At 33.9% G+C, this 27,830-nt stretch overlaps 1 protein-coding gene across 1 annotated transcript; it reads right to left on the reverse strand.

Moving 5' to 3' along the window:
• LOC136028977 (galactosylgalactosylxylosylprotein 3-beta-glucuronosyltransferase I-like) lies at positions 1-26,968 on the reverse strand. Its single transcript, XM_065706975.1, has 6 exons — positions 26,800-26,968; positions 20,646-20,841; positions 14,818-14,977; positions 11,167-11,310; positions 4,657-4,950; positions 1-2,277 (listed from the first exon to the last, which is right to left on the reverse strand). The coding sequence occupies exons 1-6, from the start codon at positions 26,933-26,935 to the stop codon at positions 2,176-2,178; spliced, it is 1,032 nt and encodes a 343-aa protein (XP_065563047.1). The 5' UTR covers positions 26,936-26,968; the 3' UTR covers positions 1-2,175.
• Positions 26,969-27,830: the final 862 nt, after the last annotated feature.

Below are 27,830 nucleotides of genomic sequence, written 5' to 3' on the forward strand. Positions count from 1 at the left end.
TGTATGAAATATAATCTTTATGATCAAAAGCTATAAAAATTATAAAAACATCCTCAACCAAGAAAGCAATCACTGGGGACATTCGAGGCAATAAAATTATGGTGTTGCAGAGAAAAACCACTGTTTTTTTCTTTTGGCGGCATAAATGCCGCTAAAAAGGAAATGGATTCCCAAAAGTAAGAACTCTGTTAGATGGGCAAAAGAAACCTGGTCAGTGTCTTCTATAGAAAGAAAGAAAGAAAGTTTATTTGAGCCCTACGGCCATACACAACATGATTTTAATAATACACCACTGCACAGAACACACACTCAATATAAAACAATACTTATTTTCATTCACTCGGGCTCGACTGAGCCTCTCCCGCCTTTTCCACATATCGTGCCATTTTGCATATGGTTCCAGGCATCGAAGACCTCAGGACATCAGAAAGCAGCAACAACCAATGGTCCCCCAAAATTTCATCCCTAAGACTTTCAATCTCCTGGCACTCCATGAGGAAATGGGCCAAATTATTATCCTCTTCCGCAATACCCACACTTACCATTTGTACCCTTATTTTTTAATTTCTGTCACCTATGTACTAGAATGAACTTTAAAGAATGTTTACAAGTGAGGGAAAAATGCTGTTGTGAGAGAGTAAAAAAACAAAATTTTTTGAGCTGCATTTCTTGCGTTAAGAGAAAATTCCATTACAATTGTGCAAAGAGTAATATCTCACTAAAGTCAAGGCTGCCGCTCTTTCCCATTTTCCCAAATATTGGAATTTCGGTGCTGAGCTTGAAATCTTGGGGAAAAGTTCAATTGTATTACAATTGCACAAAGAATAATTTTTCACTAAAATCAAGGCTACCACTCTACGGCATTTCTCCATACTACCAGTACTAGTATCCCACAGCAACATCTTCTGTTACTACTACTACTACTTCCACTAATACTAATTTTTTCAAGAGTGTAACTAATCCATAGTATGAAATTGATACAGTTGACACTTGATTTCTTTTCTATTGCCTCTCATTTCGTTTTGCCTGATAGGCAGCGTCTCAACGTTCTAAATATTAATCCAAGGAATACGCTGTGAAATTAAAATTTCGGAAGAAAATCGAAAAATATTTCGCAGAATTCATTTTAAGAAAACCTTGATCGTAAAACATAGGGTTTATTGAGTTCTGTGACATCTAGCAATTTTTTTTTGAATCAGCGCATGAGTACCATTCATCTATAACCAGCCGTCCACTGTTGACTGGTATGACTCACCATCAATGACATATTATTCAGCAAAGATGTTTTAAGCAACTCTATCCATCTTTTCTTTACTAACTGCAAGGGAAATATTATCTAACATAAATTTATGACCAAGTCCGTTGATAAAAATCTAAGATTTATCTTAATGTTGCATAATATAGTAAAGATGCATAACGTGCCACTTCGCATAATGTACTTAACGAACTAAAGAAGAGTAAAATCAAAACGGCGAGGGACTGGTTTGAATACTTTAACTTATTTCTAAGTTTGCTTACTAATAATATGTCTTTGTATCTTAGCCAGGTTCAGCATATAGATAGGGTAACTGCTGTTAAATGCTTCCAATTTAAAAAAAAGTTCTGCTTCACACTGATTGGTCAAGAACAAAGATTATGGTCAAGAACTATGGTCAGAACAAGAACTATGGTCAGAACAATTGGTCAAGAACAAAGATGATCACTAGCACAACTCACTGAATAGCGCCCGGGATACGTTATTTGAAGCGTAATCAGGCGTTTATTTTAAACAAGTAGGATTGTAATGTGGCTTAAGTATGAAACGAAATGCAATGGAGTCTAGAAATACAAGGTCCTGTAATTATCATGTAATTACCAATACTTGTTCTCTAATCATACTCGCAGCATATTGTTAGCATCGCCCAAGAAAAATTGGTTATGATGTTACTTGTTTACCCAAAATGCAAACCAAATCTTTCATGAAAGCATTTTTGTCACTAAACATTACATAATGGTTCTGTTTTTCAAGCAAAAAACATGATTTCCAAGAAAAATATGAGGTTGAAAAATTTCATACCGAAAAGAAACATTTAGAGATGGCCCTTAAAAAGAGCCATCTCAACCTGAAGCCCTGAAATTCGTATAAAAAATGAAATTTAAAGTATCCTAAACCATCACAGACTAAGGAAAATAATGCTATACTTCAATATTATAATTGGAAGGTTTTTTCCCTTCTTTTTTGAGCATTTCTTCTTGTGTCATTTTCGGATTTTCTGTCCTTGTATGCCATACAAGCACCTGTAAAAGAAAAAGAAAATAATAATGATAATAATTCCTAAGCTGAGCCCTAAATAAATGGCGATTCCAATGGTATACTTTTTGTTTCAGTCCTCTAAGTATGACTATGAAATGAGACACAATTTAAAGTTGAATGGTGATGTGACTATGGCCGCACCAGTTATAATGCAAGGACTACAGGGCTTGCCAATTACAGTATTAAGACTAGCGCCATTGGTTTGGGAGCGTATTGACGATTTTGTCTTCATTTAACAACATACAGTTGAAATCATACCCTATATAACAATGAAATACTTACTAGTTTTTCTAAACTTTGATTTTGAACAGTGTTGCAACCAGTATAGACTTAGTCTATCGGCTGTTTTTAGAGATTACAAAATAGCAAGTTCCAACTACGAAGAATGTCAGTTTTTTTTTCACACACTATTGAAGATCGATTTATTTCTTTTTTTCTTCCATCCATGCTCTTGAAATTAATTCATTAAATCCTTATTAGCAAGGAAGATGGGTACATCGAAGGTCTAAAATTAATGATCTGAAGTCTAAATGTCTTAAATTTTAATTTTATTTATTTAATTAACTAATTTTGCTTTATTTATTTTATTTCGGTTTAAATTTTATACGTTTTATTTTAGGCAAAAGAAAAATTCTCAGGCGGATAGCTTCAATAACAGAGGTATTGTTATTAGTCAGGAAACTGAAAAATAACATTAATATATAGCTACTGTGTATTAATAACCTGCCAAGATGCTTGCCTCCTGATGACACCTTAGTAGGTTTTGCAGAAGATACTGTAGTGATTGAAAAAGTTTGAAGCCCTAGTTCTCTTGATGATCTCGGTGTCACACAGGAGTTAGTACTAGGACCCTTGTTGCTCCTACTGTACATTAATAACCTGCCAAGATTCTTACCTCCTTATGTAACCTTAGCAGCAGTTTTCATAGAGGATACTGTTGTGACTGAAAAAGTATGAAGCCCTAGTTCTCTTGATGATTTCGGTGTCACACAGGGGTTAGTACTAGGACCCTTGTTTCTCCGACTGTATATTAATAACCTACCAAGATTCTCACCTCCCCATGAAGCCTTTGCAGCAGTTTTTGTAGAGGATACTGTAGTGACTGAAAAAGTCTGCAGCCCTAGTTTTCTTGATGGTTACAGCATCACATGTGGGTCACTACTAGGACCCTAGTTACTGCTATTGTATACTATTTACCTGCCAAGATGCTTACGTTCTGATGACACCTTAGTAGTAGTTTTTGTAGAGGTACTGCAGTGATTAGGAATATGTTCAGATGAATTTAGGCACCGAGAAAATTTACCAAGTGGATTGCTTCACTTACAGAGGTATCATGATAAGTAAGGAAAGTGGACGAGCTGAGGATGTAACGTAAAATTGATGTTTGATGTTCAGAAGACTAAATCTCTTACATTAGGAATACACTCATCAAAGAGCCTAGGCCCCCTAGCAGACCCCCCCCCCCAACCTCACAAAAAGATCTTGGAAGTTTCAACTCAATCCCCATCCGTGAGACAATACATTAGGCTACATGGCATACTACTTTGCTACATGGCATACTTGTCGGACTACACAGAAAATCCGTCACCACTTAATGAAAGCTACTAAGTGTATGCGAAGTAAACTTGCCTTCAAGCATATTAAAGAAAAAACGCATAGTCCCTCTGATTATTGGAAAACAACTCACAGTATAAATTATAAGAGCTCTCATGCATTACGCTTGTCCACAGTCTTCGTCTGCCCGTTGCGTTGCACAGACGTCAAAAGTTATAGCAATTATATTGCTAGATTGTGGCTAAAATATCAGGATGGGTGCTGAGGAAATTGACGAAAGAGTAGCGTTAGATCCGGGAGGAGGTTGGGATGACCACAATGTTGCCTGGGAAGGAGTTTAATTTGATTCTTCTTTACACATATTTTGTACGAATATATCAAGAAAAAACGTCATTGAGATTTAGCTTACGAATTTGTCGACCAAAAAATATTCATCACAACTATAGCCTATCAGTCTTTAAAAAACTGATGGGTTGCTCAAATGTGTGCAAACCAGCTGAGGCCAAATTTACCTCTTTGCCAGTTTAATTTATTTACCCCTTCCCCCAGGATAAATTCCTGTGTGAATGGCTGTAAAAATCTGAAATATCGATTTGTTTAAGCCAGATATTTTTTATGATTAAAATAAAAACAGCTCAAACACAATGACAAGGGAATTAAAAAATATCAAATACCAGATTGTTTTTCAAAACTGCCACTTTAATCTCAAATTTCAAAATTGTAAGTTTCTCTAAAAATTTAAATACTCTATAATTCATCAGCAAATTCAAAGTTCCAAAATCAATTTGTTATCTCATCCAAAATCATACCTTAGTGCAGCCATCAGCTTTTGGCTCTAATTCCTCTTTTGTAACTACGGCAGAAAGTATATGGGATTCCTGATAACCACGAGGTACTTCCCAGGAAAATTCAGCCTTCGGGTTATCCCTGATCAGTTGCAGACTGATACAAAAGCCTGCCATATCTATGGCAAAGGGTCTTTCTGGTCGCCATAAAGTAAACCATTCAGATACTTTTCCATCTGCGTTTAAAATTGGCCTTTCAACGAGTAAACCACCAGCTAAACCAACAGGCCACACAGAGGCTTTTTTAGTTGATCTCATCTATAAGAAGAAACAATAAATTGATGGAAATTTAATTAAGAGCACGGTCAGGAAATTTTACGAGAAGATAATCTCCAGAATTCTTCATCAATTGAAAGCTTGTCAAAGAAAAAGTCAACACCATCTATGCTTACCCTTGCATGGAGCAAAATTTTCAGACCTTAATATTTCATATCACGAAAGAATGTTCTCGTAATTTAACTAGATAGCACTGATAATGGATAGAAAACGAAATTTAACTCTGTATGTCTAGAACTTACGGCAAATGAAAATTAACGAAGTTATTAAACTTCTGAGCAAAAATTTGCTCTCCACAGGCTTAGGAAGCACCAGTGGCGGCTCCAGAGGGGGGGGGGCTAACATGGAGGTGGATTTGTGGTTTGGCCTGCTTGCTCTGGTTTGGGATGAAAGTTATTTTTTTGTAATTGGTTTTTAATAGCTTAGTTTTTAATAATTAAGACTGTTTCTTTTTGCAAACAAGCTTGAAAAAAGGTTCTAGTTGCTTTGTGCGGTCTGCAACACAAGTATTTACTGCCAAAAAGTATTTAATTAAATTTAAGTTTATCAAGGGAATGTGTCCGTTTTACCACAAAAGCCAACTGGGAGGCAAAAATCTTCATTTCGTAATAACAAGGAGGGGGAATTTAAAATCGTAGCTTCTTTAGGCTGTCAGAATGATACTTCAGGATTGTGCTATCACAAAAAGCAAAATATTTAATTCTTTTTACTGTCAAAATTTGTTTCCGAGTCTTGCTCGAAAACTGAGGCAAAGAAATTGATATCATTACTTTTTTGGCTTTCTGTTTTGTTTTTTTTTGGTTTGCCTTTTTTGCAAAGAAGGGTGGTTTTCACAACATTGTTGTTTTTTAGGGGATTTGTATAATAGAAAGTAAATGTTTGAGAAGTGCAAAAATTATCAATTAAAATTTTGAATTTTGGTGAGCAAATAGTGGCCACTTTACTGCCTATTTTCATCTAATTAAAGGTCTACATTATATGACAAATCACTTCTGTTCATCATAAAACATTAAAATAAAGGCCATATTATTTAACTTTTAATAAAGGCTTGTATAAGTATACACTTAAAAATAAGGATATGAGGCAAAGGTTATAGTAATCATTTAAGAAGAATAGATTTTCGAAAAATTGTTTATAAAAGAAGGCAAATAATTATGTGTTTATTTATTTTTTATCTAGCTGGCATAGATGGGTCTCTAAATTCTCAGTTTGAATCAGTGGAATAGCATTAATTTTTTTCATAGATTAAAAAAAAATGATAAAAAGGGAAAATTCACACAACTTGAGTTAACCACAGAAACAGAATTCAACTGCAATATTACTTCAGGATTTCTCACCTTCTCAACACCAACCAGTCACAAAATATAGTTATATTTTTGCATAGGGGTTGAATATGTTTGTCCATAAAATTGTTCAAACTACTATATATACCGGTGAGGATTTTTATACTTATTTTGATACATGCCATCCATTCATATTTCGACGATTTATAAATCAAATTTTTACACGACAATTCTCTTACTTAATGCTAAGTCTGATTCAAATTTGAAATTTGTGTTTTTGTACTCAACAGACATATCGAGATTTAAACATTTGAATTGAATATCTGAAAACATTAAAGATTATAAAAAAAAAAAAAAAATAATAAAAAATCGAAATCTCTACAGCTTGAAACCCTGAGAATTTAAATCACCAATCTATACCTATCAAATACAAAGATAACCAAACCATAATTATTTGTATTTCGACTCATAGGCTTAGTTTGAAGCACATATCTACACTCATCTTTAATAGAGTTCCTATTTTTCTGACGATTTTGGTCTTTATTCGAATATTTTAGGACGAATAGAAGAGGGAATACTAACGAAGAGCTCTAAACTGACAGGACTCTAGAATGCCAGGACTGGCCATTATAAACAATCACCGAAATATTGAGGTAGACATCGACCGTGTAATAAATACATATGACGGGAGTGGAAATAGAAAAATAGACTTTTTCTTATAAAATTGTGAATTTTGTAATTTAAGCGAAATATATTGAACTTTAAAAAGCGACAAGATACACACGTTGTTAAGAAAAGTAAAATTTTGATTAGTAAATTTTTTGAGATTTGTCAAAGTTGACACTGCTTATTAAAACACTATTTTTAAAAAGAAACAGTGATTTGTTAATGCTTTATTGCCAATACTTAAAACCCTCGTTTTAAAGATCTTCTATGCATTTCTATCTCTTCGTTCTGTTGCTTTTTTTGTTACCCCCTAAAAGAACTAGTATTTAATTTTTAGTGTATCCTTTACCAAGTTGTGTCTTTATCTTCATTTTACATTTTTCATTACTATCACAGTCAATAAGCGATGCCACAAAGCTAGGCGGCAACGTAAATGGTTTGACCTATACGAATTGTCACAAAGAGTGCATGACCCCCAAAAGATGGTTCAAGATTCAAAACTAATTATTCTTTTTTACAGTAAAAAGCTTAACTCACTCGCTATAGTGGTCAGATGTGCAAAGGCAAAAAATTATTCAGAAAATATTAAATATAATATTTTTTTTATAGATGGTGAACAGCTTTTTATATTTTTATGGTGGGGTGCTTTTTATAAATTACAATTTTTGTATCAATATTTTTATACCATTTTAATTTCAACAGATTTATTAGAACTTAAACACTCACCAGATTTTAGATTAAATTTACGACCATTTCCATTACCTACCTACAACACATAATTGTCGAGGTTCACTTTTAATTGCGGGTATTTCTTTGTTCGCAAGTTTATTGAAGCAACCTATTATGCGCCCCCTAAGGAAAATCCTGGACCCACCCCTGGGCAGCACCATTTTAAAAATGTCACTACTTTCCAATACGCTCGTATTAGGATAATCAACAGCAAAATACGCATGATTTCGTAAGCAGCCTTTCTTATAATCCATAAAATAAATGTAACCTAATAATAATATAATAACAATATAATATTAACCTAATGTAAGCTGCTTCGTAACACATAAGCAGCTACAAACTATAAAATAAAATATCAAAACTTAATGCACAAATTAAAATTGTCAGTCTAATTTTCTTATATACTTTTGTTCTTCAATAGTGCATTTCAATAGTTCTAGCACAAGAAAAATGCATATACATAGCGCATACTATACATTGCCATTGTACACATAAAAGAACCACTAGCTACTCCCCCAGGGAAAATGTTTTAGTGGAAATTAAAAAGGAATCTATTGGAAAAAAGCTTCAATTATGTGTCGGAAAACAACTTTTAGTTTCCCATTATAAATGGGGGAACCAAAACAGCCTCAGCGGGCCTTAAAAAAAAAAAAAAATGCAGAGATGGACTAATCTTGTCTCATAATTTGCAATTGCTGTTCACAGTTCACAGGCTATAAATACTGTTCAGTCATTTCATGACTATATGGAAAGAAATTACTTTTTAATTTCTAGAGTTTTTCGATCCTGACTGAATGTGAATGATGAAATTATTTTGTATGAAAGTGAGTAAAAGTGTTTCTATACAAAGTGTTTATTCAGGTAAATACTTAGTAAATTTAAGAGTTTATATACAAGAGAATGATTATGTAGTCTTATATTATCAGTCTTCATCATTTATTAGTAAACTACACTACCCCAGGTTTAGATTAAGCTTATACTAATTACTCATTTCACTTATGGTTGATTCTTTTTATATATATTATTTCATTTATAATTAATTAGCAAAGGATCTGGCTCTTTTCAACTCCATCTGCTCGCTCGTGCCACCAGCTTTCACCAATGGCAATCTCGGGCCTCTAGCTATTGCAAATATACCCTAACATTATACAACTCTCCTCACTACGGTCAGCAGCCCTGGTCTTCAGTCTTTGCACATCTGTTATCATGATGTCACATTTCTGTTTTTATTTTTTAATGTTTATAGCTTGGGTAAATTCCTCATGGTTCAAAAAATTTTCTCTATGAATTTTCATGTTTCTATATTAGTTTACCTCAATCTTAAGTGTTTACATACACACAGTTAATTTTATATACATCCTTATTAACCACATTTACTTGTTTAATCAACAGCAATCCAAGTTGATCTTTACAGTTTTTTTTTTAGAGACAAACAGGATCTTTTTCATGGCTGTTGCCCCAGTTTTCTGTGAAGTTTAAGGGGCACAGACAACGATCATGGTATAAAATTGAAATCCAGGTATAATTTGGGGCTTTTGGGTATTCAAGTAAGTTCTCTTGGTTATTGTCCATGACTTATGACATATATAATATTTCTCTTCATTCTCATATCTTTTTTCTTCTTGTTTGGATTATTATGGAGATGGTTTCGCATTGTCTCATCAACGCAGTCAAATTCCAGGTCCAGCATTGGGTTGCTGCATTGAACTCCATGTCCCGTATTACAAAGCGTAGATCAATCCCACTACGCCATCATATGACAAATATACTTATCTGATTGTTTATTAGACAAACTACTTTAGACGAGTTCTACATTTATACAGACGATTTATGTAAAAAGACTATCAACTTTATTCACTTTTATGACCCTCTGCAGCCTTTTTTCCATATTGATACTAGTTATTTAATTCATGTTGTCTTTGTTAGTTTGAATTTTTTTTCGCGGTTTATTGTATTTGTTTTTGTTTATTTACAATACTCCGTATTTTGTGTTTCTTTATACTTTTACGGGTAATAAAGTTCATTCATTCATTCATTCATTTTGTATTTTATAGAACGCAGACTCGTGTTGGTGCAAGATCGGGCTTAACCAAAAATCAGAAAGTCACGTTTAGTCCATCTCAGCAAAGACAAAAAAAGATATTTTCTGAATTAAGTTAAAAAGAATAAGATTTTTCAATTTAAAGTAAGAAACAACACTAAAACTTAAAAAAACATAAATTATTACGTATATGGAGGGGGCTGCCCCCTCCTTAACACCTCACTCTTTACGCTAATTTTTTTTATTAATTTTATAAAAGCTTATTGTTCTAATTAAATGAACGCTGTGTTCCAGGAGTGGTCTTTAAAGAATTGGGATGAAATTAAAATTTTAGCGTAAAGAGCAAGGTACTGAAGAGGGGGCAGCCCACTTCATACACGTAATATTTTCTGTTCGTTTTAAGTTTTAATGGTGCTCCTTACTTTCAATTGAAAAACTTGTTCTTTTTTTAAAATTTAATATCTGATTGTTTTTTTAAATAATGCTGGGGAATCCGGCACCCCCTTCATAGAAAATTCCCTTCCCCCATGAAAACTTCTTCCGTAGGAAGATCCTCCCCCGTAACCCTCGAGCCCCCACCAGAAAAAAATCCTCCATGAAAACGTCTGTATACTTCCCAATAATCAATCCTATATGTAAACAATGGGCAAAGTTCATAACTTGCAGTCCTTCCCCCAGGGACTGTGGGAAAACAAGTCATCCTTAAAGACATAGTTATTACATTTTTTTGATTATACTGAACAAAATGGCTATCTCAAAGTTTTGATCGGACGACTTTTGGAAAAAAAGGAGCGAGGGAGGGGGCCTAGTTGCCCTCCAATTTTTTGGTCACTTAAAAAGGGAACTAGAACTTAAAAAACAAACAAAACAAAAACAAATAAGCACGCAAACAAATAACAAAATTTCACGTTTTTGCAGATAGGAGCTTGAAACCTCTACACCAGGGTTCTCTGATACGCCGAATCTAATGGTGTGGATTTTCATGAAGATTCTATGACTGCTAGGGGGTGTTTCCCCTTTTTTTGAAAATAAGGCACACTTTTTCAGGCTCGTAACTTTTGATGGGTAAGACTAAACTTAATGAAACTTACATATTTAAAATCAGCATAACAATCCAATTCTTTTGATGTATTTATTGGTATCAAAATTCCATTTTTTTAGATTTTCAGTTACTATTGAGCCGGGTCACTCTTTACTTACAGTTCGTTACCACGAACTGTTTGGAAAGCTTTTGTCAAAGTATCACGACGGTAAATCTCTCTTCATAAAATAATTTCAATCGAATAAATTCAATAAAACAACTGGCCATCAACACCAACAGTGCGAAACCGGCTCCATAATAATCAAAACAAGAAGAACATGATAAGCATATACACTAAAAGAAGGAATTTCCTGGCAATAAAATAACTATTAAATTCCTAACCTAAAGAGTAAAGGAGTAAAAAGAATCCAACTCAGGGAATAGTTCATTTTTCTCACCTCTTCAAATAGCTCTAATGAATACACATTATCATCATCAGCAAAATAAACAACTCCTTGAGCGTCATGAGGTGCATTTTGTCGAATCCATTCTAAAGCAGCATTCCTTTGGATGACCCCTCGGGGCTTCTTCCACTGCGGCTGCTACAATTTACAAGGATATATTATTGCCACGTGATTGCTTCAGTTGCCAAATTAATCGGCTTGATAAAAAATTTTTTTTATAAATTGACGAATAACTAGATTTTATTACATTTAACTAATCATCTGATCGAGCTAAAATTTAGAATGAAAATAACTTTTTAACATTTTCGACTTATTCAATTTTTATTTTCTAACCAACTATATCATATTTGTTTTGTTTATTTGTTTATTGAATCTGAAGCGCGAATTCGACTAGGTTAGAGTTGTTTTCACGCTGACGCTGTATATTAGAATCCATATTTTCAACATCTATATAGACAAAATTGGGTCTACGATTATATGATATATCTGCGTCTCTGTCCTGTATGCATTACTACACAGTTCATCCGATTGCTAAGAAACTTTAAAAGTTGTTCAGTATACTCTTACGATGGTTTTATGGAACAAAGTTCGCCCCCCCCCCCTTCAGCAGAGTTCTCTAAATGCATTTCGCACAGACTGAAACTATGGATGCCTGAATACAAATACTTGACAGAACAATACCAGACGGGTAAGTTTATAATACTAACCGAATTTCTCAAAGACTTTTAAATTAAAAAAATTTAATCGTTATTTTACATATGGGAAAAATTTTCCAGTGGTAAATTGCAAGGGGGGATTCTCGTGAGGAGGGATTTTCTGCGGCAGAAATGTACGTGGAGGGAATTTTCCGCGGGGGACTTTCCAAATACTTTTAATCTTTTGAAAATCCGATCGTTATTAATACGCAGGAGAGGGGAATTTTCTGCTGAGGAGATTTCCTGCGGAAGGGGAATTTTCCTTAAATTTCCTTTCTTTTGGGATTGCAGAAACGCCCGACATGTAAGCTATGTTGATTTAAAAGAAGTATTACTTTCCTTAATTTAAAAAAAAAAAAAACTTCATTTACAAGTAATTAATATGAAAATTTCAGTGAAGCATCTAGCTGATTTTGCTACATTGATAATGGCCACCTGGCGAATGCTGAAATTGGTGGCCAAACCACAACCAAGCTGTGACAATTGCCACTACTGCTTACCATTTTGACTTTACAAATATGCACAATAATATATTTTAGTATGTGGAAAAGCAGCATAGTGTGGAAAGTTTCCCAGTTTATGGTGACTCCAACTTCTATGAAGATCAAAGTTACTAGCAAAAATAATGTACGAGAGAAAATTTATTTTGAAAGGGAATCCCCCTCCTTAATTTTAAGTTTTTCTGGAGATTATCCCAAATAAGCTTTTAAGATATTGATAACAACTACATATTTCACATCATCGAAGAATGGTGAACTTTAAATCATTTATTATTTTGCTAGATTCAAAATTTATAATTTTGTCGTCTTTAGAAAAAAAACATGGCGACCACCACTGTGACCCTTATCGTTGATCCCTTAAATGCAAAATATTCCCTAAAAAAAACATCCCTGAAACTGCAAAGAAATTATGTCGTAAGGAATACAAGTTATAAGGAGAAAAACTTAAATGAGAATATAGTATTAATTAAATAGAAAGATAGAACTTTTTGACTTTGATTATGTACTGAAACATGTGTCCTGGATAAGTTAGCAAAATGGATGAGTCTTTTAAGGTTTTGAGAGTTCAGTGTGAAAGTAAAGGTCTGAAAATTATTGTCAGGTCACTTAAATTAGGAATTAAATTAATTTTTTAAGACACAAAAAGTGACACGGTAAATCAAGAAATTCTATTTCTATTTTATTTTTTGCTATTATACGCTTTTATCTGAAATTCTATTATTAAGAGATTAATAATGCAGGAGTTAGAGGTAGTGGAATCTTAAATTCTCAACATGGCCAAAAAATTCATGTGTTTGGAAATGGACACGTATAACGCCCTAGTTCTCTTGATGATTTGGTGTCACTCAGCACCAGGACCCTTATTATTCTGATCGGGCATTAATAACATGCCAAGATGCATACCTCCTGATGACACCTTAGCAGTAACTTCATACCGGTGACTCACAGGGATTAAAACTAGGGCCCTTATTACTCCTATTGTACACTAGTGACCTGCTAAAATGATTACCTCCTGATGGCACCATAACAGTAGCTTGTAGAGGAAACTTCACTGACTGAAACAAGCTAAAACTCCGTCCTTGTTGGTTAAAAGTCTCACGACAACTCCTTGGCTTTTTTATTTAGGTTTCCTTGGGACTATCCGGCTCTTAATTTATCGAAAACTGAATGAATTTATCGAAAAATGAATTAATTTAATGAAAACTGAATGAAAACTGAGCACTGGCACTGGATACAATCAGAATTAATGAGCCGATATTTTGTAATTTAATACAAAAATATTATGTCATTTCGGTATCTAGAGATTGTTATTAATGAGTTGTTGTCGTTTCGCAAACATTGCGATCATTCGCATCGGAATCTTGTTTGCGATTTGGGCTGCCTTTATAGACTAAAATGTGTATTTTTCTACCGTTCTTCACTCTTTAAATCTTGTATCATTTCCTTGTCGAATCTTAAATAATCTTAAATAATATTATATACTATCTTAAATAATATTGTTTCATGGCATATCTCACCACATTTATGGTTCATGCACAAGCCCTACATAAATTCCAAAATAAGGCAGGAATAGTAATTCAACAGAAATTTTCAGCTCTTTTTTATTCATTGTCCTAAAAACTTCTAAATCGTTCGGAAACCCCAAGTCTCTTTTTATTTAGTGACATGGCTAATCTAAAACGTCTCAAAGAATGATAAACAACAATGTGGGATTATGATATTCAATATCCAACAAAATATTTGTTCTAGCTGTGTTAATCTCCGGTAGTTTGGCACTGCAATGAATTGATATCAGCCTGTAAGCAGATAGAAGTTCTTGACAAAACCTTACTTTTGACTTTGATTTTTTTTTTTAAACAAAGGAAAACAAAATACACGTTATTTATAGTTATACATTCGCCATAAAAATTCCTCATAGCCAGATGCTTTAAATAAAAGTAACATTTGATAAATAAATCAGAACCTAAAAATTAAAACCTTAAAATACCACTAAATCACAAGTCAGTATAGATAGCACAGTTGGCTGACAAGTTTTGAAAAATGAATTTAAATAATTATTATACAGCACAGAAATTGAATTTGAAATACTTAAAGATGTTGGTATAGGTGTTGGACGTCAAGTTGCCGCTAAACTTTGCAAATATAGATACGCAAAAAGGAGGAGACATATTTTGTGGGGCAAAGATATAATGCTCGATTCTCAACAGGTGCAGAATTTAAAATTGCAATGCAATATTTCCACAGAGCTGCAAAATGCTGTTATATTTGCGGAATGTCACGTACACATTACGAATTTTTTTTTTCACGCATTGTGAATTTTATATTCATTCAAGTTATCGAATTTTGATGTCAGTAAAACCAAGTCTAACTACTAACGGATTTGAAATGCATAAGATTTTCGTGCAAGTGGAATTCAATACTGAAGGGGTCCATTTCGATCCTGTACTTACATCTAGTTTCAGCTTCCAATCTTTGGGGGTGGCAGCATTAAGATGAGTATAAGTTAGACCTGACTTCGATAGAAGATTAGCAACTAGATCGGTTTTCTTATCGGCATCCTCGACAATAATCCAATGAAAATTGGGAACTAATAAAAATGTCTGTGAAAGCCTGCAAAGAAAAATACAAAAATGATATAAAATAAAAATAGAATTTATATTTAATATTAATGCATATTTCAACCAACAGTTTAGTGTCAAAGTTGATCAGGCCCCTCTATTTAGTCTGTTATTTTCGTTTATGTTTCTTATAGTATACTAGCTGTTGGTGGGGGCGCTTCACGCCCCCCCCCCCAAGCCCCCCCCCCCCCCGCGCGCTTAAGTCGTTACGCGCCATATTAGTAACGCGCCATTGTAGTTGTGTCCCTGTGTTCCACCTGTGAATATAGATAGATATATAAATGTTTTTAACTACATAAAACTTGCGAATATACAACATTCCTCGCTGTCACATTGTCTGTGCATATAAATAGATTGTCAGGTTTATCGACTCTTGACCATGCAACACATAATTGTCCATGGGAAAACAATCCGCATTCAGATCTAAACCGCATTTTTCTAATGATTTCCATTTCTAAAAAGTGTAATGCGATATATAATATGAGATTCCATATACTACAAATTTGCTTCAATAAGTATAACAACTTCCCGGTAAAATCACAAGGTTTATTGCTTACCGTTTGACGTAATAATAAATAAAATCAAAAATGATCCTTAATTAAAAGTAATTTATCTTTAAGACTAAGGTGCCAAGGGTTGCGAAAGAGCAGAGATAAGACTACCTCTATCTGTCAGAGAAATAGTACATACCATTGCCACCAAGATTATTTGAAACAATTTCGCTACTTTAAAAGTCACCTTGTTACGAGATCCTACGATATACCGTGACTCACTATAACGTTTTATGTAAAGGACAACTAAAGATAATGTGTGTGTGTGTTTTAATAAAGTTGTACATTTCTAAGATAGGTTTTAAATCAAAACGGAAACTTCGTTGGCCTTATACTCAGTAATATAATTGTTATTTTCTACTAGTACTATTAATCGCCAGAGCATTTACTGCAAAATATCGTACTGCATTGTATTTTTGTATAAAATTTATCTTTTAGATTCTTTGAAAGAATCTAAAATAATATAATATATGCATAAGAAACAAGAATACTTCGTTTCTATGTCGTAAAATCGTACTAAACCACTTTATTTTTATACAGTACAGAAAATCGTGTGTTGTTGTGTTTTCAGTAAAGTGAAAGTTTTGTATAATCTTAAAAACATGGGAAATACCATCAGTCGGTTTATTTGTACTTGGTTTGTACAGCCGGTTTGTAAATTGGGGGTAATAATGTTGTCTGCTTTAAGTTACAACTTAACTCTTTACTTCCATCAGAAAAACCTTTTTTTTATTAATTGATTTTTGCTTGTTTTAGTATTGAAAATTTTTTTTTATAAAATTTCAACAATAAAATTTGGATGTCGATTTGTAGTAGCCTGAGAGAAATAAGAATGAGCAGTATGGAACTTTTTCCTTTACTGACGGTCAGGGTTATTAAACGTTTTTCATTACAAGATGCCTGAAGGTCACGATGGAGGAGAATTTCCCGGCTTTCTTCCAACGTCCAATTATTAACAAAAAGCCATGGATAAAATTGGCGAAGATCTGGAATATTGCAGCCAGATGGCATAATAGTAAAATATTGTATTGGCATGTTAATAAACTAAGAGGACATGGTTAATCTGGACTTATTAATATGACTACAATTAGTGAGAAGGAAAGAGTTAAAGAGAGATGGGCAGAACATTTTAGCTGGTTTTGCATTAAATCAAAAGTTAACCCGGGTTTCGTTATACCCCCACTTATATGGATCATTTTGATGGACTTTGCCCAAGCAGCAGAGCAAAGGCAACAGGCCTATTAGAACACGGAACCAAATGAGGAAGGAAAGCTCTCCTAGACTTAGATTATGCGGATAATTTAAGTATCTTAGATGAACATGTTAGCAACATGAATAAACTTTTAGAGGTTTTGCAAATTCAGGGAGCATGAATGGGTTTGAAAATTAATGTCAAGAAGACTAAGTCGCTAAGACTAGGACTAACTGAAGGTGATTTTAGGTAATGAGAAGATCGATCAAGTGGACAGCTAGGTAGTATAGGTAGTATTATTAGTAAAGATGGTGGGTGCACTGGAGATGATAAAAGTAGAATAGTAAAGGCCCAGGATGTTTTTTTTACAATCGAAAAACGTTTGGAGGAAAAGGAAGATAAGTCTGCAAACAAAGATTAGAATATTGAAAACTATAGTGATGACAGTGGCCAAGTATGGTTTTGAAAATTGGGTGCGCCAAAGAACGGAGGAGGATTTGCTAGACGTTCTCCAGATAAATTGCCTACGGATTGCTTTGTGTACCCAACTAACAGACTGTATCTCAAACAGTAAGCTATGCAGGAAATGTAGCCCAGTTCAGCTTTCAAGGGCTATTACGCAAGAAAGGATGAAATGGCTAGGAAACATTCTATGGATGAAGGATGGCAGATTACCAAATACTGTCCTTGTTGGCCAATCGCTGGATTATGGTGGCAGCAATAGATGCAACCTAGTAAAGGATGAGCCACGGCCAATAGTTACCAAAAAAATCTAGTAAAGAACTGACTACAGGAAATCGAGCAGCAGACACTCAAATACCATATACTAAATATGATATCATCTTGTATATGAAGATATAGTTTTGTTAAAAATTCTATTTAATTTTAATACCATGTTTTGCCACTTAAAACAAACACTTAGATATAGCAATTCCCTTTCAAGTGAGCCCTTAAGCAGCTCTCTATGCTGTTACAGAGCCTTGCTAGTGATGAAGAAAGAAAAAGAAAGAAAAATAGTAGAGACATCTGTGCCATCCCTGCTAAAGGCCAGATCTTGTTCTGATTCCCAAAAAACTTTACTATTCCATTAGCCCTGTTAACATAAAATTTTACTGTAAAAACAACTAATTAAGTTTCTTTAAGGTTCGACAACCCTTTTTGGAAATGTCTTGATGACAAAAATTAAAAAAAAATTCCCTCCCTACGGAGGTTACAGAGGGTCACTATCACCAAAAGGCATAACTGAAATATGAACTCATATTTCCCACAAAGTTTGATTGAGTACGCTAAATATTTCAAACCTTTTAAGAAATTTTCCACCAAAATTAACTTACAAGGGTTTATTGGCTTAGTTATTACAAATCTGAGCCTAACATCGAAATATAGACATTCAAATTTAGATAAGCCAAGTACAAATTTTGCAAATGGTGGTTGTTTCACACCTTTCTGAAAACAATGAATAAGACAAAAGTAATTTCCATATAATTTATGACACTTACCCCTGGGACCACGTGGGTAACATTCAAATACACACTATCATCAAGCCTAAAAATAATCTTGTATTGACAGCTACTAAAGTAGCTTGATTGAAGATCAAGTTGCTCTGTAGTAGCGAAAATTGAAACCTTGGACTTTTTGAATTGATTCAGTCCTATTTTTTTTTCTTCAACACGTGTCTGAGGTACATAAAGGGATTAGCAGATGATGACAGTTACGCCTGATGCCACGACCATGATTCAAAGCCTACAAAGCACGCTGTAGTAAGATAACATTATAACTAACGTTGTCATATACGTCTTACTTTTAGCGTCATTTGTAACCTTCGATTATGATATCATTCATCACCTTGCATAAAGGTGTAGTTTTCGTCAAAATATTTTATTTTAGATACTGTGTTTTGTTAATTACAAAAGCGGGTACAAGTACCAATTTACTTAAATCGACCCTTTAACGAGCTCTCTATGATGTTCCAGTGTCCTGCTGGCAGCAAGGAAAAATAGGAACACACATCGGTGCCTTTGTTGGAAAAAAAGTATTTTTCCTTGTTCTTCAAGCTAAAGAACTGTAGTTCTAAGTATAAGGTTTTTGGCCATGGCGATTCCAATGGTGTACTTTTATTTCAATCCGATTTGTTTTTGAAAGAACTAATTTTGGGTTAATACGGGTAGGGGCGAAGCTAGGGTTTTGGGTCTGGAGGTGGAATATAAGGAACCTGCCAATAAAATTGCTTAGTGTTTTGACAAATGCAGCCACATAAGTTAGGTTAAAAAGCCAAAGACAACCCAAATTTTCAAGGCATTGGTTCTGCGTGAGGACGCCTCGCCACTGCGTGCCCCTGACTACAGGCTGTGGTTTATTCCTTACTAGGTCAAAACTACTGCTGCAACCACAATTATCTTTATCAAGCTTTAACCGATTTTTGTTTCAGAGATATGACTTAAGAAGGATACAAATTAAACTTTCTTTGATGATCTATTTACTGTTTTGATTATCAATATGAACTAATTAATCCTTTCAGTAAAATTTTTAGTCTTCTCTAACTTGAGTTGCATCTTGTCTTTAGATTATGAGAGCAATAAGCTCTACTTGGTGTAAGTATTGGTACCTATGGCCATACTAACATGAGTTAGGTCTTACTGACCAGGTTCTGGAAACTGAAAACTCAAATGCATTTTATACATGGACTGATCCTTTCAAATAAAACATGCTCCTTGATAAAATACTAAAACTAGCTTTTAAAAACTAGTTTTACAAAGGAAAAGCAATAAGTTCTGATAAAATATTCTACAAATTGTCTAATCCTGTAGATATTCTGTGAACCGCGTAACCAGTAACCAGAATCATATTAACTTAAAATTTATTTTTTTAGAGTATTTGCAAATAAACAAAAAGGTAGGAGAAAAAAAAACAGAGAAAAAGAGGTTTTTACTATATCAATGAAAAAGAACTGGTTTTACATTCCTTACACATTCCAACACATAAAGATTGATAAACTTCACTTCATTAAGGTTTCCAGTGCAATAAAATTCATCTTTATAGTCAGTTTTCTTTAATAAAGATTCCCAATGGTAACACTTCAATTTATAGCTTTTATTTATCATGCTTTACATTTCTAAAATACCATTTATTTTCCTTTTCACAATAATAAAAAAAAAAAAATAAAACAACAACAGTTTTTAAGTTTTTCTGAGACTTTGGGTAGGCCCAAGCCTACTTGGCCCACCCTCTAAGGTTAGCCCCATAGGGCTAAGCTTAGGGTCAAGCAAGGTTCCAGCATTTCTGTAACTCAATATATAAAACCACGAATATATTTGGCAAAAGCTCTAAGACTAAAAAAAGACTAAAAGTTCAATACTAAAAAGAGGACTGTAATCAGAGAAAGAGAATACTTTATTCCTCACAAGACAACTATTAGTATTAAATTTGGTTTTAGAAGCACCATTCAGTACAAAAAAAAAAGGTTCAAAAATTTAATTGGAAATAAATGAATTTTTCTCTACAGCAAATTAAGGCAGCCTTCACATTTTACTCACAATGAATTATTTTTCATTCCCTTAATATCCACATAGTCACATAGTTAATATTCACAAAGGGTATTAGTAACATGTAAGAATGGAAACTGATTGTAGTGTTGCAAAAAATAACCAACACCATCTAGCGTTCAGTATTTCCTGGCATTTTGAGTGTAATAATAAGGTAATCTTAATCAAATTAGTGTATTGGCAAAGTAGGGTAATTGTAAGTGTCTGATATCGGTTCCTAAATGAGACAAAATTATGAAGTTTGGTAAGAATGCCAAGAAACACCAAAGGCTACCAAAGATTTATGGTGTATTTCACCACTAGTGCCAGTTTCCGTATCTTATAAGCCACCAATACTTTTTGCGACCTAGGCTCTTGGAAATTTGAAAACACTACCTTGTCAGCTCTGCCTTTTGAACTGGTCTTGAATGAGTTGGCGTTATAGCATATATAGTTGGCAAATTTAAATTCTCATGAAAGTGGACTCCACATTTTTTATTAGCCTGTTTAAGTCGTGCAATTTCTGCTCTAAGCTGTCTGTAATGAGGACTATCTTCAACTTGAAAGGGTTTGGTATCGTCTTCTGATGACACTAAAATAAAAACTTTTCATTTAAATATGTATACTATCCCGCAAAACAAGGGAGCTGTATTTTACACTTGGTGCATAGGAGAACGTCAGCTTTTTAAGGCAAAGGGAAAATTTCAGCGCTTTTCTGCTTGTCAGGGATATGAATAATGAACAATAAAGTGCAATAAAATTCAGCGCACACATCACGATAAGCATCACTTTGAAAGTAGATAATTCACAATGTATGGAATGAAGTTATGAGATAAGATTTAAAAAAAAAAGTTTCTAAAGATTATTTTTTGCTGTAGTAATCAACACGGCTTAAAATTCTATTACTGCATATTAAGGAGCTCAATGTTTCTCTAAAATTGTGACACATAGTTCTGGACATGACAATTATGAACATATCTTTCAAATCATTAGTTGTTGAAACTATGGTTTTCCATTTCAAAGGGAACAGAATTTGTAGCATTTGCTTTCGTGTAACTCTTATTTAAGGTAACTTCTAATGGTTTTAAGTTTAATTAAATAAAAAAAAACTAGTTTTTTTAACTGCAAGTAAGGAGCAACATTAAACTTAATCGAACAGAAATTATTCTGTATGTGAAAGGGGTTGCCCCATCCTCACTGCCTCTTTCTTTACGCTAAAGTTTTTATTGTTTTAAAGCGTTGTGAGAAAGAGTCTGCTGATCAATCGCTCAGCAAACAGCAGGACCCAATGTCAGCCACCTTGTTGGGACCTGCTGAATGCAACTATTTTGTGGGATGCATTTCTTTTTTTGGCATTCTCAAAAATCCTTGCATCATACAGGCCAACCAAGGAAAAAATGCCTCAAGATGACAACAAAGTTCAATGACTCTTCGCCAAAGTCATGGAGCCCTTTCATAAATGTGTTATGCACAACAGGGATGTTACACATTCCAATGTTCAAAAGTTCTTTCAAAGACCTTTACTTTTTCAGTGTATTGATTTGCAACCATACCTTTTTTTGACATTGGGCTCACTGCTACTATTATAATTTGTCTTTAAAGGGATAAATTCTTGCTCCCAATACATGACATCAGCTGTTTTGTAATGTCCTTACCAGTTAAATATCTCACAAAATACATTACCAGATGGCGGCACACAACTTGATCTCTTAAAGAGGATCAAACTTACTCTAATCTGTCACTTTTTTTTTCTTAACTGTTTGTAGTTTCATCGTATTCAAGAACAAAGTGAACTTTCCTTATATCCTTCATAAGACTCTGTTTACAGTGTGGGTGATATGCATCAGTTATCAAGTACAAAACTTTCTCTGCGCTCATTGACATCCTGGGAGGAGCTTACAAGGGAACATGGCTTCAAAGACATCAATGATTCCATCACACAAAGCTGCAGACATAAATGCTTGCAAGAACTTGAGTGCCCATATGATTTCTGCTTTGTATGCAGCATCTTTGTCACTAATGTCTCACGAGTTTTTGTTCCATTGCTAGCTGATCACTCATCAGATTGGGACTGTTCCCAAGCAGATCCACACAATCGTGACTGTAATGGATTGAAACAGGTCATAACATGTTTCTAGTGCTTGTCCAACTAAGGATGTTGTTTCAAAGTCTAAAAGCCTTTGCAACAGCTAAAGTTTATTCTGCATGTTTTGCAGTAAAAACAGAATTGAATCACCAATCCTACACCAGTCATTTATCTTTCTGCCACTCATGCCTTCTTTAGTTGACCAGGAGCAAAAAAATTTGCAGTTCCTCATTGTATTTCCTAAATTCACTTGGAAGACCATGAAGACGAGAAGGTCTAAACACAGCAGAAAAAACACTGAGAACAAGATAATTGCCCTCTGAATATTAAACCCATAGTACCCTCCTCTTCTCACTCAGCCTGCTATTAGTTTAATAGCTAGCCTTTAGAGGGAAAGGATATGTAGTTTGTACCTTTGGAATACAAGTCAATTTGAACAAATTCACACTGGTATGGTTCATTTTATGAAGCTACAGGAAATTATCTATCCTTGAATGTTACCACCAATCCATCCCAACCACTCTTTAGGCTAATGTTACTCTCTATCCTTGAACAGCATAACAATGTAACCCATATATCTCAACCACCATATAGGCCAATTTTGTGCCATTATTATTTTTGCTGTCTATGTTTACAACAGTTAATAGACACTTGGGCCACTAACAAAGTTCCCACTATTTTGTTGCTTCTTCCTGAACTGCAATAGCATAATCAAGAGCTCAGTATAACCAGATTTGTGGAGAAGCTATATTATCTAAAGAAGATCTCAATATCATGCTTCAATTTTCAAAATACCATGCTCTGAAATAGGGAATTTTGGGGGAGTTAAGGGATTTTCTGCATAAAAAGGGACTTCAGCCAAAAACAGGGACTCTTAAGGACTAATACCAAGCACTGGGTGTGTTATTTACAGAGACATTAGCTTGATTTCTGTAGGAATCAAATTACTTAGTAAAAGGATAGTTTTTAGACTTAGGAATGCTGTAGATTAAGTTCCATGGGGTCTTAGCAAGGGGAGAGGATTTGTCAACTAAATTTTCTATCTAACATTAAAAAATTGAGAACTGTTTGAATCATTATACTCCCTTAGTCTTCAATTCTGAAGATTATGAAAAAAACACTGTGCTCTTTACTTAGACAGCACTACTGTGCTCCTATGATACCTGATAAATACATTAAATTGATTAATGCTATGTAAAACAGCAGCATCAATGCATATAAGGTAATAAATAAGACTAGTAGCTGGTTTTCTGTTGAATCAGGAGTTGAGCAGGGTTGTATTCTATCCCTGGTTATACAGATAATTTAGATGGACTTTGCCCAATAGGAGCAAAACAAAGACTATGGGAGAGCATGGGCAAGTAAAACTCTTCTAGACTTAGATTATGCTAATGATTTGTGGATCCTCAATGAAAATAGTTTCAAAATGAATGAATTTTTGGAGGTTTTCAGAGTCTAGGGTTCAAGGAAAGGTTTTGAAAATTAATATTAAGAAGACTAAGTTGCTAAGACTTGGAATATGTGATTTTGGATAATAAGAAGATCAATCAACTTCACTTGGAAGCTACAGTGATGAAAGTGGTCATGTATGGTTCTAAAACATTAGTTATCTATAAGACAGATGAAGATTTGTTAGATGATTTCCAGACACTTTATTTTGGGTACCAAATGTTTTGGCGGGCTGATCATATTTCAAACAATAAGCTGTAAAAAAAAAAGCTTAGGAATCATTAGGACTATAATGAGAGAGCGGTTGAGATGGCTAAGACACATTCTTCAGATGAAGAATGACAGACCACCAAAGCTTGTCCAAAGCCTAGTCAGCCAACCATCTAGGACCAAGCAAAAAGCAGATCCCACCTCTGAATAGGGTGGGAGGAAGCTCAAAAGGAAGATACAGGAACTTCTTGGGAGAATTTAAAGAGGGATCCTTTGAATATGTCAGGATAGAGGAGGAGCATGAGTAGCGATGTTGACCTCAAGTGGCTTAGTGTTGTTGTGAGTTGTTAGTAGCAACAGGCTAAAAGTATATAAATTACTCTATTTTTGAGAATTATGCATCTCTTTTTTTTCTCTACGGATTGATTAGACCAAGCATTTGCTCTAAAACCACAAAGAAGGAAAGGGCTATGTTCTTAAAAATATAATTTGAGAAGGCTATACAAGCTCTGAAAAACACACACACATACATTAGTGCTATATAAGGCAGAGGAAGATCTGTTAGAGGATTTCCAAAGACTGTCGTAAAACCTTTTAAGACTTTGTTCTTTCCTCTAATAATAAAAAAAAGAACTATAGTTTATTATGAGGAAAACAAGAAAAATAGTGGTCCATAATGCTTTTGAAACCTTTTCATCAAGTAAAAATGCAAGCCTGGCTAATTGCAAAATTGAAAAATGTTCTATGCTTCCTGTTTTGCCACATTTGCTTAGTCCAATTTGTTTTTAGGTACTTTTACTTCCCAAAATCTACCAGTTCAAGATTAGGGTATCTTGTGTTAAAACTTTCAAAAGTGGAAATGAATACACCCTATAAATCTGGAAATAGGAAAGAAATGCAATCACTGAAGGATAAGAAGGTAGGCATACAGTGAATATAATTTCCTGAATAAAATAGAATTCATTAAAAAAGAAAATAAGGTATAGTGTTTTTTACAATGGTATTTGTATTATAACTAGATAGTTCAAACCAGTTATAGTTTGGTCATGGAATTTGGTAAAGGGGGATCTGCTCAAGTAATCATTTAATTGTTTTAATTTTTATTTTCAGTCTTTGATTGAAACTTCAATATAGCTCCTAGTTCTCTTATTTTGAATTGAAATGCCTAATATATGGAGATAACATTCTATTCCTTACATTTTTTAATTCACATGGTAACCCATAAATACCATGCTGACTTCTTGTTATTTTTGCTTTTCTAAATATTTCTTTTATTCAGCTCCAAAAGGCATAAATGTGCTAAGAATCATGACTGAAATTAGTTCCATTTCATATAACACCAGTGCCACTTGTGTGAGATTTATCTCTGCATCAGCTTGCTGTACAAAATGTCTACTGAGAGTAAAATAAAGTGAATTTAAACAAAATATCTATATTTTTTTTCACAATTTTAAATTTTGTGTGTATGCATAAGCAGTAACAAGCCATTCTCTTTTTGCATTGCTATCAGTTTTATTGTACAGCACTAGGAGACCAAACTTTGCTTGCAAAGGGAATTATAGGCAAGAGACAATATTCAGTGTAACCCTCCTCTAGAAATCTATACTCCCTATACCATCATTTACACAAGAAAAACTTTTGTATAATTTTTAAAGAATTTGATTCTTTTAAACAAAGATAAAAAAATTTTGGATTTTTCTTTGTGCTTAAAATAAAAAAAAAACATTAACCAAATCTGTTCTGAATTCACCAAGTAGCCTATCTGATGCATCTGCCTCCATGAACCAGTAATTCTTCTCTGGTACAAAAATTTAAACTGATTCTGCCTGCAAACATTATTGATAGAAGGGTGGAAGATTTCAAATCATCCACTAGAAAACTCAACCAAATGTGGTCTTCCCTCTTTGTATAGTATGTAGTCATGTTTGTGTTTGTTGATTGTAATCTCTCTTTTTGTTGATTGTTTATTTTCTCTTTTAATTTTTTTTTGTCTTATACTGTCACTAGGGCTACAAACCCTCTTTTGTTTTGTTGACAGGTCAGAAATAAATTGAATTGAAGTAAATTAAATCTTACAGAGCCAAAATACATTCAAAACTACAAGCAAATAAATAGCACAATACCTGGGGCTATTAAAGTAGATCTTGGTTCAATTATGAGCTAGAGCATCCTGTGCTAGAAGTGGAGGAGTGATAAGTACTACAACACTAGTCGCAAATCTTGCTAAAGAAAACCAAGTGTATACAACATTCATGATTGCCAACCCAAAAGCTTGTTCACATAATACAACTGTAGCCTGCAACAGCTAATTGCTGACAATTTTAGTAAAGCCAAGCACCAGCACTTATATTTATGATTGTTTAAAGTTTCTTTATTGTTTATATTATACTGTGTAATGTTTTTAAATTCATAAGGTAGTGTGTTTGTTAAATAGCCTAGGTCACTTCAACAGTGCCCTCTCTTGCCCACCTTTCAATAAAATACAGTAGCTATGTCCATGTATATATATGTAGAGAGATAGAGCAGACAGAATGCTTATTCATCCTGGAAGATAAAGTAAAGGAACATAGTTTTAGGAGAAATGAGAGTATTTGCATTAATCATTTTCTAATGACATGGGTTCAAAATGAAATTTGCAAAAAATAGTAATTAGAGTATTTAAAGAGCAAAAAAGATGAATCAATTGGTGTTTTCATATTCTACCTAGATAAGAAGTGTAAGAGGCGCAATATTTTGCAAATTAGCGATTGCAAATTGATTATTAACCCTAGGCTATTTTCTTTATAATAGCCAACAAATGCATACTTGAAAATCTAATAATCGAGAGCAAAAGGATTCCGAAGAGGAAATAAAACAGGATAACAGTCCAATTGCAACTTCTATGTAATCTAAAGCGAAATACTTCGTTGACCCAATGGCTATTTTTGTTCTTAGAGAACATATTAAACCTTAATTATTCCAATATGCCAGTAATTTGAAATTGTTTATAAGAAATGCCATCTATGAGATCCGGTGTTATCTATTGCTTACAGGACTTGCGAAATATATTTTTAATTTTTTGAAACTACAAATGCGCCAAATTTTAAGAATAGTGGTAATTTCACAGAAGTACATCAGCCTGATATACCTTTTGCTTGCCTTCTATTATCAGACACCGATCACTTGATTTTGTCACTGCTGGCTGCTTGCTTGCCATTAAATGCATTTGACGGAAAGAGTGGCGTGGAGAATACCGGTTTAGGCGTTCCCCACCCATGGATTTTCTTCCTCTGGAATATTCCCTCATCCAATTTCACCAAACACATCCGATCAAAACTGTGAGAAAGTTACTTTTATTCTTGGCTATGAAACCGATTTTTTTTTTCAATTCTTACATTCAGGTGAGAACTCTTGAGTATGGTCAGAATAATTAACAAGTAACCCATTTGGTTCAAAATAGTCCAAAGGTCAAGTTGCCCATTGGTAAGGTATTAAGTTTTTTAGGAAAGAATGAAATATAAAATTTTTATGGGGGAAGATGCCTCATAGATTGCATTTTAATGCCAAATTATTCTAGCTCTCATTGAACCTTCAAGTAAATACAGAATTAGTTCCTTTTCTGGTCTATGCTGATTTTAAGAGAGTAAAAAGTATCTTTAAATCCCGAAAGTAGCAGAATTTATTCCTTATAGGGGGGAGGGCTGACCCTTCCTCATCTCCAGCATCCCCTTTATGCTCATAGAAAATTCAGAGGATACTTAATCAATCAAAAATCTGATCAAAATTTATCGATCAGACATCTGATCGAAATTTAAGACAGCTATATTCTACTTTCTTTGTGGCTGCTCACTTTTGCG

This window comes from Artemia franciscana, chromosome 7 (assembly GCF_032884065.1).
Source record: "Artemia franciscana chromosome 7, ASM3288406v1, whole genome shotgun sequence".
In the NCBI taxonomy this organism is placed as follows: domain Eukaryota; kingdom Metazoa; phylum Arthropoda; class Branchiopoda; order Anostraca; family Artemiidae; genus Artemia; species Artemia franciscana.